This window comes from Coturnix japonica, chromosome 8 (genome assembly GCF_054131305.1).
Source record: "Coturnix japonica strain WE chromosome 8, WE-NBRP24, whole genome shotgun sequence".
NCBI classification, from domain to species: domain Eukaryota; kingdom Metazoa; phylum Chordata; class Aves; order Galliformes; family Phasianidae; genus Coturnix; species Coturnix japonica.
The window spans coordinates 7,763,538-7,785,205 of NC_140670.1; the positions used below are offsets into that span (position 1 = coordinate 7,763,538).

At 41.4% G+C, this 21,668-nt stretch overlaps 1 protein-coding gene across 6 annotated transcripts; it reads right to left on the reverse strand.

The window, feature by feature from the left end:
* Positions 1-675: 675 nt before the first annotated feature.
* Positions 676-18,117, reverse strand: LOC107315687 (protein FAM13A-like). Of its 6 annotated transcripts, none has more exons than XM_032445486.2 (6): positions 17,944-18,117; positions 9,680-9,854; positions 9,268-9,477; positions 7,747-7,930; positions 2,597-2,732; positions 676-1,715 (listed from the first exon to the last, which is right to left on the reverse strand). In XM_032445486.2, exons 1-6 carry the CDS (start codon positions 17,980-17,982, stop codon positions 1,680-1,682), a joined length of 780 nt encoding a protein of 259 aa, XP_032301377.2. In that variant the 5' UTR covers positions 17,983-18,117; the 3' UTR covers positions 676-1,679. The 6 variants fall into 6 exon arrangements, with proteins under 6 accessions (XP_032301377.2, XP_032301378.2, XP_032301380.2 ...); XM_032445487.2 differs by lacking the exon at positions 17,944-18,117 and adding an exon at positions 14,248-14,357; XM_032445489.2 differs by lacking the exon at positions 17,944-18,117 and adding an exon at positions 13,981-14,106.
* Positions 18,118-21,668: the final 3,551 nt, after the last annotated feature.

A 21,668-nucleotide genomic window follows, 5' to 3' on the forward strand; every position in this document is an offset into this window, starting at 1 on the left:
GAAGCACCAGTTATTTCTTTCTTTCTTTTTTAAACAAATCGGTTGATGTGAAAACATTCACTCCCCTCTTTGAAGAATGCTGAAATTCTGATACTAACAAAACTCCCTAAGCTACAAAGAGCCATCTCAATAAAACCATAATTCAAATAGATGAAGTCTCCATAAAATATTTAGGTGCAGTAGGCCAACCAACTCAAACCACACTGTACAGTTTCAGAAATCCATTCTGAGGTGTCTGTGGTCTTTCTGAAGGGCTGGAATAGTGTTTAGCTCCCCTCTCCCAGCCACTGGCTCTGCAGTCCCTTTCCCTTTTCAGTAGGGCTTCACTATTGCAGAGAATAACTACAGAGTCTCTGCAGCCTTGCTGATAAAAAGAGAAGCATATGTAAAGGGCATGGGAAGAAGAGAAAACAAGAAATGAGAGTTATTTCCTCAGGGCGTTAGATTTTCTTCTAACTGACTGAAGGAAAGGATGCACTGGTATGCACACACCCCAAAAGTTGTGCTTCTGTTTGCTTAGTTCAGGAAGGATTTATCTATCATGCTTCAGTACAGAGATATGAAAAAGCACTCTAGAACTTGATGAAAAATAAAATAAAAGTCCAGTCATTTCTTAATCCAGAACATAAGATTTGGAAACGATGACGACAAAGAGCATGACAAATCACTACTAGCAAGGTTTGATTTATAATTTAATTAGCTTCTATGGTGTAATCTTCTACAAAAAGCACACTCCAGCAACAATAAAAAGATCCCTCACATCAAATAGCTGAAAATGCAAACACCAGTGTAATTCCTTCAAGTTACTTCAAGAGAAACAGCCAATAAAAGCAAGTTTCATTTCCAGGAAGCAACAAGGGATCTGAGCCACATTTGCCATTTCACTTTTTGCTTGCTTTGCTGGAACTGGTTCATGCACGTTGAATATGTTTACTTTGTAAACCTAACTTTGATGTTTCTCGTTTAGTGGACTTTCAGCAATTGTTATATTATGAAAGATGGAGGGTACCTATCCAATATGCTGGATTTCCTGCCAGAAATTACAAAAACAAGATCAACCACAGAATTCTGAATTCCCTCCTCACCACAGATGGGATTTCTTTCATAAGCTTACCTCAGAGCAGGAGTACCTCACGGCTATGCTTCATCTGGCCTTTTATTAAAGAACTTGAAAGGATTTTTCCAGAAAAATTCTTTCCCACATCACCACAAGCCCAGACAGACTGTGACATTTTGCAGAAATACAGGGAGTGAAGTTCCTTCTAAAACAAAGTCACTGAAATAGAATGCCAAGTCTCTTGGCTTTTCCAATACCTTTCCAATTTCCTCTTGCTACTGTAAGAATACATAGTTACTGTGAGCAGAAGCAGATACAGTTGGATGGTCTTGCACACTCATCTGAGTACGTGTTTCAGGGATTCTCAAAGGAGAGTTCACATAGGAGAGTACAATGAAAAGTAGAAGTGTGTGCTTTGATGCTGTCTGCGTGAATTGACTGGAGTTTTAGATTTGGAATCATTTCATAAACATCCTTACATTGGTGTCTTCTGTTCTCTGTACTTATGATTATACAGAATTTTTCAGGGTTTTTTTTTGTTTTTAAATATGGAGAGGTTTTCCATGAAGAACAACAGTCCCAGTATTCTCCTTGCAGATATAGAACATGCTCTGCATATGAATCATGACTTAGCATTATAGAAGTCTGCCGATTTTTCCTTAACACAATTAAGAAAGAAGCCAAAAAGAAAGGAGTCAAAAACATGAGAGTCATGAGCTTCAATTACATACAATTTAAATCTATTCAGTAATGCTCAACACGATCTGTTATCCTGCTAATCATCTAGGCGTGACCTGCAAGGATGAGTGGTAACTTCATGATGTAGTCTGAGACTGCGGGCCTTACTACCACATGCCCCTCAAGTCATTTCCTAATAAAAAACAATTTCTAATTAAGCAGCAATGATACATGACATCACAAACTGAAAACAAAACTTATATTGACCTTCCCCCTAAAGCAACATTAGTCTATCAAGGTTCTTCGACCAGGAGATTTTTGATCAATGAAGCTAACAAGAAATCCAAGTGCATTCTTTTAAAGAAGAACATGTCACCCAAAGAGAATCTGAGACAAATTCAGCAACATATGGAAAGATGAAAGGGCTTTCACCCTTCTGTATTTGCTCCCCTGAATCACCAACATACAGCAACACAATATAAAGTGTTTCAGTAAAGAAAAAAAATCAGTGGCTTTGATCTAATGAAGTTCTGCATTGAGATATTTAACATGGAAAAAGTTAGAACTCTATTCTTGACTCTGTTCTTATACTATTACAACTGCATTTTTGTTCAAAAATCAGAATTTTAACTTCTATTTCCCCTCTATCGTATGCATATGCTGAACACTTATAGTACCGGCAAGTAGCTGTGGTCAGTACTTAAACTACATATAAATAATATGTATATATTTTTGTATATATATGTATATATATATAATATGTATATATAATATAATAAAGTAATTTATTTCCACTTGTAGCTTACAACTCAGTGAAGCACTTCTGATTCCTTGCTGAATCAGTTCATGTAACTTTCTTACCTGGAGGCCATCTGCTTGTCTTGCTGAGAAACAAGGGTTTCCATCGACAAAAAGCATCTCATAGTGCTGAAGCAAATACAGCAGGAGGCCATTGTAAAGCCTTTGTTCTTCACAAGCCAACGGACTGACAGGAATCCTAAGGGAAGAACAGATAGATAAAGTTTCAGAGCTCTGAGATCAGGGTCTAATGATAAGTCACGCAGGGAGCACCCCTAATACCCCGAACAATTCAGAACGCAGCCTGTTTGATAACTGGATAAAACAAGTGTTCCAGACCCCTCCCTAATAGCATGATTGTTGGGACAGGAGTCATCTTCATCTGGTGGGGGTCACAAAGTTCACAGTGATGGAGTCTCAGTGTGCTACAGCTACTCACATCACATCAAATCTTTGACGCAGCACAGTGAGATAGCTAGAGCCTGACAGTTTCTCAGCTGTGAAGTTCATAAAATCAAGGATGAAGAGGACAAAAAAAGAAGCCACAAAAATCTGCCACTACTCAAAGGCACAAGGGCTGAAAGAGCTGTTTTGCTGTTTCAGCTTCTGAAGGTGAATTTTAATGGCTGAAATATTAAAAGAACAGCCTGTGTGTGGGGGAGGGAGGGGAGGGAAATAATAAAAATTCTAACATAGTGTTTCGATAGAATAAATTGTAATTTCATAGACTTTGGTCACATGTAGCAGAATTTCCAGGTGCTCCCAATAACAGATTGTCCATACAGATTTTTAGTTATTATTAAATAAGCAGTAGTTTAACTTGTTCTATCCATGAAAGTAAACTAAACTGGAATCATTTAATTTAAATCTGGGGATTCATTATGTGGCACTGTAATCTCATTCCCTTAAGGGGCTGCGTATTCCCATAGTGAGCTATCTGGAGGCCTGGGGGACATTTACATATAAATTTGTTGCCCAATCCAACTTCCCTATTTATGCTGCATCAACTCAGTTCTACACATCATGATATTAATACTTAAACAAGATATGCATAAACTATGGAGACTAAAGAAGAGAAATACACACACCAGTCTTCCCAGATTAGTACCTTTGTTATTCATTCGCAATTTTGAAGTACAAATATACGCACAGGGTCCAGTTCAAGCATTTTCATTCACGTTTTCTTTTTGTAAACCTACAGTTGTTTCTGTAAGAGCTTGGGCTCCTTTTAAAGGAAAATGTATTAAGCAGAGTTACAGGCAGGTATAACTTAGATGTACTGGACAAACTGCCTCATCATCACTTCTTTCTTCAGGACTGGCTAACAATTCTCCCTCTTGAATTCCTCTTTTTCTCAAAACTTGTCCATTTCTCACATGACAAAGCAAAACAAAAAGAAAAGTCTTTTTAAGACTGGTTAGCAGAGCACACAGGAGCCCCAGCCAAACTCTTTTCTCCATTAGCATGGAATACACAAGCCATCCAAAGACAAACAGCTCTCTCCATATTTAGTGGGGCTCACGTTCACATAGTACTTCTGAGTGCTCCATTCTCAAGTCAGCATCAGACAAACCAAAGCTATACTCAGAATGTGACACTACAGCTGACTCCAAATATCAGACATCTGCAGATATTCACAGGTGGCAACACACGAGGATTCCAAATATAGAAAGAACATTTTTAGTTTTCTCTGCAGCCACATTCCACATTCAGTTTCAATTAGTTCTGCAAAACAAGCACTTCCTGCCTCTTCAGACACTTCTGCTTCTAGCAGAAACCAATCATCAGGCTGACAATAAAGAAGCTGCATTCACACCACACTGGCCAGGAATATGCTCCTAGGAAGGGCATAGCTACTGAAGTACATTCTGCACTTCGCCTCAAAAACTCTTTTGTAGTACAGATCAAACACACAAAAAAACCACTAAAAATAAGAAATAGAACTTGATCGTCAGGAATCAACTAATGTTTTCCTTGAGAAAACCTAAGCCTTTCAAAGTTGCTTTGCCACAAAGCACAAGCTAGAAAATACATACACGCTTTGCCTTGGTTTTGTTCAGGAGACCTGCCAAGGTTCCTTGCTGGCAGAAGCTTATATGTAAGACCTGCTGTAAATTTACAGAAAGAATGAGTCAAAGTGAGTAGATGCAAACAGATAGTTGGCTAGCACCCTTACACATGCATCCAAGGACTGCTAACTGCAGTTAGCAGAAATCTCTTTACCAAGACAAGGCATAGCAAAGTGCACACAAAAATCTAAGCAACATAGGTCAAATCTCTGATAAAAGAAAAGCAGTGTTCTCTCAGCACTTGTGCAGGCAAACAGGGTGTGAAACAGCTCACAACAAGCATGAATAGCAATAGAAATGAATAGTTCAGAGTATGAGCAATAAGAATTCTCCAGTGGGTCCCAGCAAAGAAAATATACGTGCCACTAATATAGTAACAGAATAATTCCAGTATGAAGATATTTTCAGTCAAATATTCAAAATAAGCAGGTTTAAGGTAAAGGGTTGCAACAGATTAAAAACAGAGAAGTGACATTTAATACCCGTTTTTCATATGGTGATTTTTTTTAGCATTTAAAATTGAAGGTAATAAGTTCTCTGCGATCCTGTAACTAGTCTTCTGATGTAACGCCTGTGCTAAGGCATATAATTTCTATGTCGAGATTAACATACTTAATAACTGTTCAGTATACACAGTTTAGGTTAGTAAGGCATAATTAGCAACAAGGTTTATGTTCTAATTTTGTGTCCCAACGTCCACAACTGCTCCATGGTCCAACTACTGAAATACCAAACTCTGTCACCTTAGCGAAGCATATTATATCTGTTGAGTCCTGGCCTGAAACACTGATTGAGTACTTAGGGAAAGGAGTCAGTCTACCCTGAGAGCACAGGTAAAGGTAATTCAGTTGCATTACTGGAATGGGAGGAGCCTGGCTGCACCTCTCTTAGACTTCATATAAGGTCTGACTGTCAGTGGGGAAGGGTTTGCTCCTGAAGATCCCTCCTCGGTGAGCTTTCCCCTGCAGATCTGGACTCTTCTGATAGGGGTAAACAATTGTTTTCCCTTTCCTTATAGCACTTTTCTATCATACTAGTCCCCCTATCATACCGATCTGTCCAATTGCTACAGTGATCAATGGATGCGACAGGTCTCCACAATAAAATTGTCAACATATTGAGACCAATAATAATCATAGATTGAATTTATGTTTGAATATCAACAGAATAAAAATTAAAGCAGAATGGTTTAATAAACAATCCAAAGTAAAAGCAGGAAGACGTAATTGTACCAGAAATGCAGAGTACCAATATGTGTGAAGAACAGTTAACACATGAAACGAATTAATGTCAAAACTGTAGTTAACATTCATGCAGAAAGTTATTTCCAACAATAGCATGGGGTATACATTTCTGTAGATTAGATTTAAAATTGTATTTTCTATGACCCGTTATGTTCTGAAGCAAAACTATATTCAGACTATGGCAAGGAGTACCCAATGTGTCTTGCTTTCCTGTTAATCCTGGGTGCCAAATGTTTAAAGATGTTGCAGCTAATTGTGCAAAGTCTTGCTCTGAGAGACATAATGGAAATGTATGGCTTTATTCCCTGTACCACGCTTGACTACCTAGAAATTCATCTTGTACAGGGAAACACAGCAGTTTATTCTGAATCTTGGAGGCCTCGGGCCACTCAGTGGGAAGCAGTACAGCAATCTTACTGAAGGAAAATGCCAGTTGCAAGACTCTCCTCCCCACCCAATTACCAGAAAGGTAATTTTTCATAATTCTAGAAGGCAGTTTTCAAGGACAGCACCAGTTACACACTTCACAAAAAAGAAAATGACCTACTGGTTTCCCTCTCCCAGAGCTGGTGAGATCAGAATGACTATAAAAAGCATTAACATTCACATCCATTCGGCAGATATACTTCTATTTACAGTAGCTGTGCTGTCTTGACAAATCACCCTGGCAGGAAAGCTAGAAGCTGATCATTTCTAAGGCTTCTCACACAGATCACTGCCACAAACATTTAGTTTAGCACTAAGTGAACTTTAAAAAAACCAAACATACTTGGAACCAGCTTGAGGAACTCCCAGAACAGACTAGGATGCTTAGAAACTGGATGAGCTCATCAGTTAAAAAGAGAACCTGCTTGCTTCTTCTGCAGAGATACAGAAATCTGTGGGCATACATCCAAAGAATTTGGGAAAAGAGTAATAAGCCATTATTGTGTGTACATGCACATAAGCTCAATGGGATGGTAAAGATGCCTTAAAACACAAGTGTGACAGTCAGTCACTCCCTTGCTGAGTTAGCATGGGAGTGAGGTCTGGATTTTTGATGAAGGTTTTTTAGCATCAACCTTGTTTTACCTATTATAAGTGTCATGCAACTAACCCAGACACTGGGAGCAAATCTCATTTGCCTACGCTTATTAACTATTTTCAGTACACAGGTCTTAAGGGGTTTTGTTGTACAGCTGCTTTGTTCCACAGTTGAATATCCTCCATGGTGAAGCCTACTCTCATAAGAGTGAATACTATAAGCCCTGTCAAAGTGCACTCTACTAGCTAAATCTCTCCACCTGTTTTTTAAAAGTTCCTTTTATTAATGTCACCTTCAAGGGCTATAAACTGTTACACAGTTCATAAGCTCACAGAGCAGAGAAACAGACACTGATCCACTGAAACAAAGGTGTACAAACTTTGAGACAAGTATAAACACTTCATCACTTTTCTTCATCAACGTGAAGGATGGGATGAAGTGCTGAGATTTCCATTTCTCTGGAAAACCCAGCACTGCCAGACCATTCCAGGCTGCTGCTTCTCACCACCTTGACTGGCCTGACATATGCTCTCCTACCCTTCTTTTTTAGCATCCAATTAAGTGTCTGGCCTCTACCATTCCAAACGCAGCTTCAGCGCCTACTGCTTGCAAGCAGAGCTGCCTGCTGTTCAGGTATCAAGGTGAATTTTAGTGGCACCAATATATCCCTCTCCACAAAGGATACAACGAATGACTGTTGCATCTTGGAGAGGCTCCCTTTGCTGATGTTACGCTAGCCCATAATATTCTGCATAGATGTTTAACTTTCAAAGTGCTACACTTACTATTAGAGATAAGATTAATACAAAAAGCTTCATTTTCTAGTGTGATCACGTAGCACTGTTTAAAATGGGTGAATAGACACAGAGTACTCACTTGAAAAGAGCAGGTCCAAACACAATGGCCAAATTTTCCAGAGTCATGCAATTCACTGCGCTGTACGTTGCTACCTTTAACAGGAAGGCAGACAGGAACTGGAGAAGGTTTTGATGTGCTTTGGGAAGGCAGCTAATTAACTGTCTCAGATTCTTTATGCATTCTGTTGTGTCAATTCTGTGCTCTGTATTAAAAAAAGAAATTATTACAGAGATATTCCTGGTAACAACAACCTCATCGGAGACACTGAAATATATATTTGCTGGTAACAGGCAGTAATCACATATGTGAACCCTTAAGGCTACCTTTAAGGACAGTATAAGATTATTGGCCGTGATTTTTCCTCAGAGATCTTACACATCTGCCTCTCATTAAGAGGTGTAAGAAACTGTACCCCCTCAGCCCCAAATCAGCTGAGTTTCCTGACTAATTTGTAGCTCTCCATCTCAAAACATTTTTGCTCTATAAAAACACAACTGCAGTTACACAAGAGATGCTAAAAAAACTAAGTTGTGGATGCTTAGCGTTTCTTTGATTCTCATTCTTCAAAGCAGTGTTACAAGGCAAAATCATCTCTGTTTGATCAGCAGTTCAGAATTAGTGTGATAAAGTCTCCTGGTTATTAGAACTGAAATGGTGATGCTGCTCAGTAACTTGTAGCTGATGCTCAAATTTGCCACAGATCTCCAGGATGCATCTGTGTAGCTTTAATATTGTGAACAGCAAATCACATTCTTTAGGGAAACTCTAACCCTAGAAAACACGTTCCATAAAGATTAAGACCAATGTTGCCCAGCACATTAATGAAAAGAGGTTGGAATGGAGGAGGAGCAAAGAAAGAACAGCAAGATTATTCACGCTAGTCAAAGCAAGGTGACTGCAAGAATTTGTAGAAATCAAAGGTCTTTCAGCACAGCCTTTTAGAGTCGATGAAAGTGATTTTCTGTGTTCTTTTTTTTGTCATCATTGTTAGTTGGGTTCTTGTTTGTTTTCTTTTCTATAAGCATTTACATAACTTGGAATTCAGCAGATGAAGTTTGAACAAGAGCAACCTGCAGTAAAACCCACAAAACCCACTTATTTATATGCAAACACTTGAATTAGTTGTCACTGGGAAGCACTTGCTGTAATTGCCTGAAAGCATTAGCTACCATCCATGGTGGAGTTGTATTTGATTGTACACTATTAAGAACTATCAATGTGAAAAGGGAACTAGATAGCACTGCTGTAAGCAACTCCTTCTGGCTTTGCAATTGAAATACTTCACACCATTCTGTGCCACTCGCTGCTGCTAGGAAGACAGTAAGAAAACTGGTAAAAAATACTAAATCAGAATGTGGAATAAAAGGCTGCTGCTCAAGGAAACGTGAAATAAAGAAGATTTGGCTTTGGAAAGAGAGATGCAAGGCAGTAGAAATATAAATGTAATGTTATGGTGATTAGATTTAAAAATGGCATCTCATCAAGTAGTAATGCACTGAGCTTTTCAGAGAAGGAAGTTTAGAAGTGACTGCTCTGTACCTTGGAAAGTTTTTAGCATGCCAGTACAGATGTTGTCTGGAAGAACAGCCACTGGCAGCTCATTTAGAAACAGTTTCAGAAGGCTGGCCACAGAATCAACATCTCCATGATTAATGAGGTCTACTTTTTCTCCCTGATTGTACTTCTGCTTCAGCTCCTTGATTTTATTCACTGAGCCACTGATTCGAAATATACCAACACGCTGCAGACCTGCTCAAGAAGAAATATGAAGCAGTATGCAATAGTTGTATATCATACCTGTGTGGTGTGTTCTGCACCTTAAAAAGTTCTTCTAAAAAAGCACAATAATAAAAACAGATGGCAAAAATGCTGAGCATTTACAGCTTAAATGTACAGTTTATAGAAAAAACAACAGTTTTCAGAGAGCAGAGAAAGCAAAATGTGAACTTACCAAATACTTCCAGATACTCCACCATCTGTGTGACAAGAAAGGGGACTCCACACTGTGTTGCATTCTTTGTGAGAACTTCTAGAGGAACACCAAATGTTCTTCTTTCTCTGCTGAACTGTGGATCTGGTGAGACTTTACTTGTCATGTGCCTGACTTGAATAGAAGATAATGATCTCTGGGGAATAAAAACAGGCAAGATAGAAGTAGTAGTTGATTTTCACCAATTTAAGGTTGAAGAGTCTAACATTTTAGTTACATTCATTTTGCTCATTAGAATCATAAAATATCCAGAGCTGGAAGGGACCCACAAGGCTCATTGAGTCCAACTCTGGGGCCCCAAAAAGGACCATCTGAAATCAAGCTCCATTTCTGAGGGCATCATCCAAAAGTCCCTTGATCTCTGATGATCACTGGCAGCCTGGGACCCTGATCACGTCTGGAATCCTTTCCCATGCACACCACCCTCTTATGTAAAACTTCTCCCTGATACTCAACCTTCCTCTCTTCTGACCCAGCTCCATGCCATTCCCTCACCTCAGGTCTTGTTGCTGTCACAAGGGGGAAGAGTTCAGTGCTACCTCTCTGCTCCCTTTGAGGAACAGCAGCTGCCATGATTTCTTCCCTCAGCTCCTATTCCCTGGGCTGAACAAAATGACAGACTGAGTTGCTTGTTGTGAAGACACATCTTGCCTTACAGATCCTTAATCTTCACAGCCCTCCTTTGGAGGCTTTCTAATAGTCTCATATCCCTCTGACACTGCAGCACACAGTGCTCAAGGTGACACTGCACCAGCTCACAGTAGAGGCTCTTTGCACAAGTTTTACCTCCACTGCACATTCCTAACATTCTAGATTGTTAATATCTTCCTTCTTTAGAGCTGAGATGGGTCCTGTCCAGCTCATATCCAAAAGTCAGACATTAACAGCCTCCCAGACCTTCAGAACACAAGGTGTGTGATTACAAAGCCTGGCCTTTCACTTGGCACAGTCTCAGCCCCGTCACCTTGAACTTGTGGTTTTTTTTCCCTTTTCTCTGTGTTTAGGACAGGGAGGTGCTGCTGAACCAGTTCCTCAGGAAGCCCTTGCAGCAAGGAAGAAGGCTGAGAAGTTCAGGGCACAGCTTTATCAGCTCACCCAGCTGATTCATCAAGATGGAAGTGGGGAGGGAATAAAAATACAAATCATGGGAATTAAAGCAGCAGCCACAGCACCACCCAGGTAAAGGGTTCCCACTGCTACATGCCAGTTTGTTCACTTTCCTTTCTTTACACTGCTAGCTGCAATATAAAAAACGACTGGGAGGTCCCAGGAGGTTCCGGTGGCCCTGCCCACAGGGCACAGCTGAGCCACCCAGCAGCACTGGTGGAACCACAGGGTAACAGACCCCAGGTGTTTGAAAACAGTTTTATCTACCTAAAGGCCTATTTTATAGCTCACAAAAGTAGCCTGCTCTCACAGCAGCTCACAGCTTGAAGACTTTGTTAATTTGATGGGGGTTTTTAATTAGCTCTCGTGTTTTCAAATGCAGGTAACAGATCTACTATTTCCAAAACTGGACCATCTTACCTCTGGCAGAGCTTCCCATAAACACTTTAACCATAAAAATCCAGATACAGATGGTGTTTGAGGAGCCCTGGAGAGCAGCAGCATGGAGCTGCTCAGCCCCATGGAGCCAGACGTTCAGCTAATGCTTGCTGTGGTTTTCACACCAAGACATGCCTATAACCACACATAGACACAACCTAACGCTACAGCTCAGCAAGAGGTCCAGCCAAGGAGGCTTAAAACACAGAGGGCTATGAGCAGTAGCTATGGGTCTCCTGGGAGGTCCTAGCAGCAGGGCCTTCACCACAACCAGCTGATAAGAAGAGCTGCATGGCACAGCAGCAGCTGTTCTGAGCTCCACGAGCCTCCCATCGCTTCTGTATTCAAATCCAGGTGGCCACAAGTCACAAGCTTAACCTGAAGCCCTGAAGGTGACACATGTTATTTATGTCAGCTGTTTCATGAGAACACTCCTGAGCATTGCCATGACCACACCAGCTTCCCTGGCAATCAAATCTTCTGCTTTGGAAACTGGGTTCCTGTGTAATGCAGACGCAGCATTACCTCAGCTACCAAAACACACAAAGCCAGGAGCCTCAAGCACCAGCTGTTCCACTCCCTCCTGTTCTCTTGCTCCTAAGCAATGCAAACTTAACCCCTATATTCAGTATATCAAATCCAAACATGCAACTTTGCAGAAACTCTAGCTAATGGAAACCCATATTCTCAGCACACATGCTAACACACTCTCAGCCACACACACCTGAGGAGAAAGCACACGGTTTTTGTGGCAGTACCCAACCAAACCCACAGTTCACCACAGACACCTGCTGTCTGCACAATTCTCTGTCTGCAGTCTGATCTCTGAATTTCACAGAACAAATACAAGCAGGAATGAACCAGTATCAGCCCTAGTAAAGGGGAAAATGCCCCCACTCCCTTACTCTCCTTCCCTCCTCATTCCCACCTCCCTGCATTTTGCCTTATGAAGTACATAGAGGTGTTCAAGGCCAGGTTGGATGGGGACCTGGGCAGCCTGGTCTAGTATTAAATGTGGAGGTCGGTGGTCCTGCCTGTGATGGGGGGGTTGGAACTTGATGATCCTTGGCAGGATGTGACATTATCCACTAAGCTGCATCTTGCTCTCATTTTTCTGTCATACGGGCTATGCTTAATCACACAGGAAAGGACTCATTTATTCAATGTTTTACACAGCACAGTGAAAGCAGAATTCTAGACCCAAAACATCTAGACTTACATGCTGGTATCAGTTCTGCATCAGGAAGATTCAAACAAGCACCCACATTTCATTTTAAAGGGGGGTCTACTTTTTTTAATAGTGCCGTCCCAGCACCTTCTTAAATGTTCTTATTACTATGTTGACAAAAGGAAAAAGGAAAGACTGAATTGCTACAGAAAAAGCAGCTTATAAAATGCACACCTTCAAGTTCTGGCTTGTGGCACTGTTGACTTGGCTCTGTTCAGCTCTGTTGCCATGGCAAATGCACACAAACGCTGCAAAAACTAAACCTTATTCTGCTCTTTCAGTACATAATAAGCAAGGTTAGAACATGATATTAATGCTAAAGAGTTAATGATTACTACAAAAATAATGAGATGAAAAAGAATAGGCAAATTAACATACTTTACACTTTTTTTTTCTGTATAAGGTGTGAGGTGTTAAAGTCTATATTTTAAAAATATTGATGATATTTTACTCCAAATTCCTCCCTCTTTGGATACAACAGCTGGGTTGAGAAAAGAAGAGCATCTTTTTCAGAAAACAAGAAAAGACATGAGAGAGACTCACAAAACCAGATGTAAGTTCACTTACACAAACTGAAAGGGAGGCACTTGCTCCCATATTAGCCAGCAGGAGAATAGCAGTATTTCAGCTGTGCTGCTCAGAAGATACCATCGCCTTTCTTCCCATTATAAATCTGTGCTGTGCAGCCAAGACAAGCTTCATCCATTGGGCTGTTCCTCTGTAATCAACTTATCACAGCATAATTGCTAAGTATCATCTTCATCAGCAGTTTCGCCCCGAGTGTGTCCTAGGTAGAAGTTAACTCCTAGCAGAGGAGAATTCTTTGTGGCCAACACTTCCCTCCAGGCTCATATTGCAAAAGTTCACCGGTGTATTACCATCAAGAGATGTCTCCATGGCACCTAACACACAATGGCACAGCTTCCTGAAAGCCCATACACCATGCATTTGATATTTAGTTTTCAGCAGCTTTTCCAAAGCAAATTTGCAAATATTCATATTGCCTGCTGTCCTCTCTGTCTGCCAGCAGCAGTAAAACATTCTGAGGTGGCCCACAGCATATGCATATTATAGATATACATTTATACAACACCTGCACAAACATTTTGGTAAGCATATGAGCAAGGATCCATCCAAACTTTGAAATAAAGATGAAACAGATGCTGTTAAGACCAACACACTCTATTGTAACTCCTTCAGATATAAATTCAGTCCTATGAAATAAGCCGAAACAAAGCAGGTAATGTTGCAATTAAAAATAACTGGGATAGATTCTTCACACAAATTTCATCAATTCGGTTATCAGGTACACAGAAAACAAACAATAGAACACACAAAATGATAGATAAAGGAACTTCCTTTGTAGGGTGCTACAGAAAGGAATTACTCCATCAGCACACCAGATTAGTGGTTTAGCACAGAAGGAAAGTCCCTCTTCTTCAGTAGAGGGAATATAACTTTAAAATCATACAGATTTTAGTCCACTTACACAAGGTCCAGCGTTGCTCTCTGGAAATGCTTCAAATTAAGGCTTTCTTGCCCTATGATAAGAGGTTTTCCAGCCCAGCTGGAGTGAAACAACAGGGCACACAGGTGAGGACCCTGCTTTCACATTAGGGCATATCCACTACCACTGTTATACTTAGGTGCAGAAAGGACAAAGCCAGATCTGTAGGTAGCAGGGTTCATATTCTCACTGCTGTCTCAGCATGCTCCAAATCTGGGTTTTTCAGCATTTGGAGAATCAGACATTTACCTTGCTTTGTAACAGGAGAGGCTAGCAGATTTAGTCACCCCAACGGGCATTTCATCTCTTTGCTCCACGGTGCACATGCTATTCCAAAGTCCATTTGGTGTCAGTGTCCCAGTTCTGGACAGAACTTTCACAAGTGTGAAAGGGCAACTGAGATGGGAGAGACTGCAGCTCTACAATCAGAAGTAGCAGCGAGGGTTCACTCCCATCCTCACAGACTGCATCGATGCCCTGTCCGGATGAACTGCACAGATACAGTACTGGCTGCGAGAGCAGATGGCCCTGGAGCAGGGCAAACAAATACAGCACGTGGATGTTTACCTTCAAGAAAAGGAATCACACAAAAAGACTGATTAAAAAAAGACAACAAAATGCGTTGGTCCTGCAATACCCTATGGTGCGACTACTCGTATCTGTCACAGCAATGTGGCTGTCCAGTGCTTCTATCTGAGAGATTACGGTGGTATTTTGGTGCCCTGCATCTCCCTTGGGACAGACAAAAGCACAAAGCAGTCAGAGCCAGCAGCTCCTCAGCTAACAGTGCCTGCAGGCTGGTAGATGTTTGCTGTCCACAGAGAAACAAAAAACCTGAGCCCCAAACCCCTAATCGGTTGCTCCCTTCCACACAGAGCATTTCTAACCCCTCATATCTCTATATTTCATATGATGTGTCACAGCTGACGTATTGCTCCCCCCTGCTTCAGCTGAACACGCAAACTCTAAGCACATACCTTTTAAAGCAACAAATTCCCTGCCTAAGCAGCAAGCACAAGCTTTTTTGTATTGGATCATCACAGCAGTAGCAGTGAAGACAAGGCAGCAGTGACTGCAATCAGCCACTTGCCCTATACTGCACCTTTAACTGCAATTGTCCAAGAATTTGTTTTCAAAACCTGCCTGCTGGCTCCAAATCCAAAATGCAGCAAGCGAGGTTTATGTAAAACTGAGATATTTCAGCTCTCCAGACAGGCTGCAGCAGCTAGAGGGCACACGAGGCATGCTGCAGAGGTGGTCCTGAAACCCTCACTGCAGACACAGTAAGGAAACCTAAGGCCTGGATAGAATGTTCCTTTCACACAAAGTAACACAGTTCAAAGGGATGATTTCTTGTTCTGCTGTTGTTGTATGAAGAGCAGAAGGCCACAGACACAGCAAATGAAACTTATTTTAATCCAGACCCTTGTTCTGATCAAAGTGAATTCCTGTAAGGCTTTTGCTGTCTGAGTGCAATGCACTCTGAGCAGCCACCCTGACTTCAAGGGCTGCATGTCAATTAAAACCAAAACTTCTGGTTTCCTAACACCCCACTGACCCTGGGATGGCTTGTGAGGAAAGACAGCGCCTTGGCCTGGGTGGTGCAAGGAGGCTGGGGGAGCACTAGGGGTTGTCTTTGTACTCTTTTCACGTGACCTCCAGGTCCAGAAGGGCTGCTTCTGAGGTCTGCTGATGTCTTGAAAAGAGAGGAAAAGCGTACAACAAGAAACATGAAAGGGAAGTTAGAAAAACTTCATCTTCTTCCTTAGAAAACTTTGTTTTTAAATAGAAGCATTAGAAACAACAGTATCCCTGTGGGAGAGGGCAGAGGTAGCTGTGGTAAGCACACTGTCAGCAGCAGTGGAAAAAACACAAACGAACAATAGCAGCAAGAAAAATGATTAACTGAGACTTTATGGTTCAGTTAGAGTTTTCCTGCAAAACTACAAACAGCCTGTTCTGCTGATCCAGTAAGCTCATTTTCATGAGTCTCATAGCATGCAGTCAGATGGGAAAGAAAGCCCTGCCATATGTAGCAGGCTATGTTATTCACAAGGATAGCTGCAGTGAAGAAGACACATTTCAGTGTGCGAGAAGGTCAGAGAGCAGCCTAAGTGCAAATTAAGCAGCTCTTGAAAACAGCACAAATTTTATTCCATCTGTACTAAACACTCCAGACCCTCCATGGCTGCTCTGCTGGAGACACAATATTATGTTGTTGCTACAGGAAGATTATAAACTGTGTAATCCCCAGAACAGTGGACATTTACAATTTCACATAATCAACCTCAAAGTCATTTCAGCTGCTTTAACAATCTTTTCATTTCCATATCTCAAAATAAATGCCAGTTGGAAAAGCCCATTTGGCAGCATCTCAGAGGGTCTCACAGTGAAAGGTGCTGCTTTTTGCCAGCAGGCCAGTCAGCACATACACCCAAGCAGTATCCTGCTGTGAGACCCACGGTAACACTGCCTCTTGCCCATCCCAGTGCTGAGCCCTTGTAGCAGTGCAGCATAAAAAGAGCCGGGCAGACCACTTGGGAGCTGAGGGAGGCAGGGAAGGCACGGTGAGATGAGACAGCATAAGAAGCTGATGGTGTAAACAGGACATACAGGACTCCAACACACTGTTCTGCTGTAGTCAGAACCATTTTGAAAGGCACAGTTTGTTTTGGGTGGGGAGCTTAGGGAAAAGTCACTTGCATAAGCAGGGATGCAGTTGCACTGACTTTGTAATTCATATAGCTTTCTAAAGATAGGATAAAACACCATGACAGGCACACAAACCCATGCCAGCACCCATCAGAGCATGCTGACCTCTTACAGCTGACAGCTTCAGAAAGTAAAACTGGAAACACTGCTAGGCCCCCTGATCTGTCTGAACAGAAGGAAAACACAGACAGAATTCTGTTATCCATTCCCTGGCTCAAAAGCTTCAAAACTGTCCAGTTCAGGAATGTTATTTCTTTTCCCCTCTCTACGGAATCTTTCAGGAACAGCGTGATCCCTTGCTAAATGCACTATGATGCAACAGTTGCACCATCTGGGGCTTGACAATTCTTGTGTGCTTACCCCATATAAAAGTATCCTTGAATTACCACAGAAAACATTCAGGGCCAGATACATACAGAGAAGTTTCCAGCAGATGAACCCATCTTACTGGCTCCCACAGCAGGTTTCATTGACACCACAGACGCACAGCAGTCGTCTGTTTTATTCCAATTAATTATAAACCACTTGAAGCTGAAAAATGAGTAAGTTATTAAAAAAATCTTGCATTTTAAGGGCAAGTAGATGGAGCTGATGGTGAAAACTCTACCAGACCTTTCTAATAGGAATTTGAGTGACAGTCAGTACTGATGTGCAGAAGGAGAAAAATGCATTTTGTAATGACTGGCTGGAAATGAGGTATGAAAAAAATATGGTATTTCCATTTTAATCACTACTGTATAAAGGTATGATACTTTTCTCCATAATTTAGCTGCCAAAAGTCATAGTACAGACTTAAAAGGACGGTTGCTACACATCCCCCATCACAATATTTTGACTACCAGGCATGCCTACTCACCAAACTCAATGATCAGAAAGGAATTGTTGCTGTCCTGACAAGAAAGAAGCTCTCTCCTGTTGCACTGCTTTTAATTTAATTGTGGAGAGAGTATGTAGGCCACAATCCCTCTTAGCAGACAAGTTCAACAGCTGCCAGCAATGTTCCCCCACCACCACAGTTTTATTTCTGCTCACAGCTGACCAGATGGTCCCCTTGGGACATGGATGCCCGGGGGACAAAGGCAACTATATTTTCATGGCCTGGCCAGACACGTGCAAGACACTTTCTCCATCAGCCAGACACGTACCAGACCAGTGCTGTGCCTGAGCAAATATCTCCTGAGTCACAGTAAGGCTATTATTTATTACTGTAGACGCAGCACTACATTAACCCACCTGGCAAGTCCGCAGTTGCTTTCCTCTATCTGCACCCATCTCTGGCAGAGAATGTGTCGGTGCCCTGCAGTGGCTCAGCAGAGTCTGTTTCCAGGCAGCTGAATTACAGGCATGTGGAGAACTGTCCAACAAAGCAGCAGGAGGCACGCGTTAGGAATGCTTGATCGCTTACCCCAGCTCCCCTGCACCCTCTTCCCCTGTTTAAACTCTCCAGCATGTTTTCTTTTAAAGGCTTTAGAAAATCATCAGCTGTAGAAAACAACATACTTGCTTGGCAGTTCTGCAGAACTACAAGTACCATGTGGCAGGTCAAATGCTGTCAGTGACCTTCTCCACTTGGGGAGAAATGGTATGAAGGTGGGTTGGAGCCTGCCTCTCTCTCCTTCCTGTTTTCAATTGCATTTTCTTCCTCTAATCTCCACCTGGCACTCAAGCCTCTTACATTTCTTAATGCTGTTCCAGGGAAAACAAGTCAGAATTCAAAATTCAGTATTTCTTCATTATCTAAAGGCACCGCCTTGCTCTTGCTGCTAAAGAGCACAAGCATCAGGAAAACCAGCTGTGGGTGATGGAGGAAGAAGTGCTCTTTTCAAGGCTTACAAATTATTTAAAACTCTTCTAAGTTCAAAATGAATATGAATAAGGCTGATAACTGAGCTCCATATCCAGGGAATTAATTGGGTGAAAGTAAATCTCAAACTTTGACACAGATGAGGAAGCTGGGGGTAATGTTTCTTACCAGTAAAGGTTCTGTGCAGTAAAAATTGAGCACAGAAGTGATGGCTTTTCTGCACCAAGACACTTACCACTGCTCCCTATTATACTTCATATGTCAGTATATGCAGCATCTCTTACTGGAAAAGACACAAAGAAATACTCAATGGGAAAGAAAACCATCCTCTCCCCCCAGGCAAATACTCAACCTGCTTATTGGTACAGTCCACACACATAAAAAAAAAGAAGTGATGGGAATAGGGGCTTAGTATGGAAGAATGTGTTTGTAAATGAGGACAACCTTCTCTTCTTTCCAAACAGATTTCTCTGCCATTTTCTTTCCACTCTGAATTTCCTAAGCTGTCTTTTTCACTTCAAAGCGAGTGTTAGCTTACAGCACTAGAAGTTAGTATTCTGCACCCGAGTACAGAAAGCGTCTCAATAACATTTGGCCTCTGCTGCAGCTATGGTATTTTCCTGAGCAGTTAAGGGCACCTGGGGATATTCTGCTAAGGCACTACAGCAGTATTTGAATGAAGCTGACTGACAGGCAATTACTGATCATGCATTCAAATGTAATCAGAAAATGATAACTAAGGAGAATTTCCATTCAGTTTGCCTGATCCCAGGTTTGCTTTGCCAGGAAATAAAAATCTGAAAAATGAAACTTGAAGCAAAACAAAATACTCATAATTAAGGCTTTTTCCCTATCTGTTCATTTTCATATCATATTTGAATCGCTGGACTAGATTTAGCTGGAGCTGTTAAGGACCAGCCCAGTTCCTGCAGGAACTGCTGGAAGAAACATCTGCACAGACCAACTGGTGAGGCTCAATCTAGAACCTGGTCACCACTTTCTGATGGCTTTCCATGGCTGATAAGAAACGTGATGCCCACCTTCAGCTCATGGACTATGAACATCTATCTGGACTAATCATCTCTGGTATGATATGCTGCCATTTTACATAAATAATAGTTCAAGAACAATATTATCTCTTTGAAGAAATCTTTGAAGAGCTGCAAAGAAAGAAAACAGTCCTTGCCTGCTCTCTGCATCTAACTTGAACAACATCTGAAGTGAGAACTGAAAAAAAACAGCAGGAATGTGGTAAGAGGAGACTTCAGCATCTTCCTGCACCATGAGTGTCACCCAAACACACGTGGAAGCCAAGCAGAGGCTGGTTCTTACCTGCATTTCTCCAGTAGCATATTGATACCTTTGGTCTTTACTGATCCAGTATAATTTCAAATGAATTCACCTGTACACTCAATCTGTCTTCCACAGCCCAGTGATTCTTGTTCTTGAGCAACATTAGAAAGAATTCAGAAAAGGTGGAAGACCCTCTAAGATGATGTCTTCCCTCTATGAAACTCACATGGCAGCAGCAGCTCCACTAGCCCAGTTCCAGGCAATTGCTGAAAACAGTTTCTTCATCTTGAGCCCATCATATGCAAATTAAAACCTCCAATTCCCAAAGCAATAATGTACACGGTGTGTTCAGTGAGAATTCCCACTTCCCTATCTCTCTCTCCCCATTTTCAGTAGTCAAAAGAGCCATCCATACACCACAGTGACTGTTTAATTCTATTTTCTACAATAACAGTGCCTAAGGAGGCACCAGACAGTCAAGCCTACTCTTGTAAATTTTGTGTCCCTTATTCTGTGACAACACATAATCTGTTTTATTTGGAGCAAATATGAAAGAAATCATACAGGCTTGTTATGATTATTATTTTTAAGGAACACTTGCCCTCATACGTGGTACTTACTGTAAATTCAGAACACATCAGATGATTTCAGTTACTCTAGTTTGCAAGGACAGCTTCCTAAGTTACTGAAAGCAGAGAGGCAGCTACTGTAACCCAGGGACATTTTAACTAAACAGCAAAGTCATTTAATTCCAGCAGCAGGCAGCACGGCCCAATGCAACTTGATATGCACGTCATGTTATCAAATTTTAAAGTCATAACCACAAAAAAAAAAAAAAAAAAAAAAGCACAAAATGTAGATACAATCTCTAAATATAGAGTTGGTTTAAGCACCAGCCATTTACAAGACAGGTGGGTAGTCATTGCTGTTATTCACAGAAGACATGTTTACTTTTCAATATGAACTATGACACCAAGGAAAGTGGAAAGAGTTTAGTCAGGTGATTTTCAGCTTGTAATGAGAAAGATGGTGGGGGAAAAAAAAACAACACATTGATTTGAATTATAAGAAAACATCTTGGTAAGTTTAACTATGACAATGTAAGACTCAGCTTAGAGTCCAAGACAGCTGGACATGACGTATGCTACACAACCAGAACAGTTTCCAAAGGACTTACTCCAAGCTCAGTCCAACCCCCACGCTGGCATGCCATTGTGTACCAAGCCAGCAGTTATGCACGAACCCATACTTTAAAAACAACTAGCTAATCTCAGGTACAGAAAGAAACATTTCCAAGGGGTTTCTGAATGGGTTCACCCATGACAATGCACTGAAGAGGCGCAATAGCTCAGAAAGCAAAGCATGCAAGGGTGCTTCCTTGAAGACTGGAGTGAGTAGACCGGAGGAACAAGTGCTAAGTCTTATGCACCAAGCATGCTGTTTTTCTGTCTCTCACCTTATGCTAGTTCACATACAGGTCTCATTCAACACAGGAGATCCAAATGAAATGATCCGTGGTGAGACCCTAAAGCCAAATCACTAGTTCTGCCTTTACTAGTCTACATTAAACATGTTCAAGATCTTCATTTGTTCATTAAATGAGGTCCTGAGCATCTGTAGGCAGAAAAGTTGGGAGACTGTATTCATGCCAGTCATATTTGGTTTTAGTTCTGTAGCAGACAGCCTTCTGCTAAGAATGCTGACAGGCCTTTAACTTGGCTCTTAAGCATAATTCCTTTAGTCTACAGCAAAACATCAAGGAAAGAGTCCTTGAATTTAAGAAATTCTGTTTCATACCATACAGGAGCTTTTGCCTGTCCCTTTGAGATATCAGTCTGATTTCTGTATCACTTATGCTTCG

Coding starts and splice junctions, on each gene's coding strand:
- LOC107315687 (XM_032445486.2), bottom strand. CDS start 17,982: ATGGGTGCAGATAGAGGAAAGCAACTGCGGACTTGCCAG. Junction 9,855..17,943: donor AGCAACTGCGGACTTGCCAG/GTGGGTTAATGT, acceptor TTTATTCCCCAG/AGATCATTATCTTCTATTCA. Junction 9,478..9,679: donor GGAGTATCTGGAAGTATTTG/GTAAGTTCACAT, acceptor CTTCTTGAGCAG/GTCTGCAGCGTGTTGGTATA.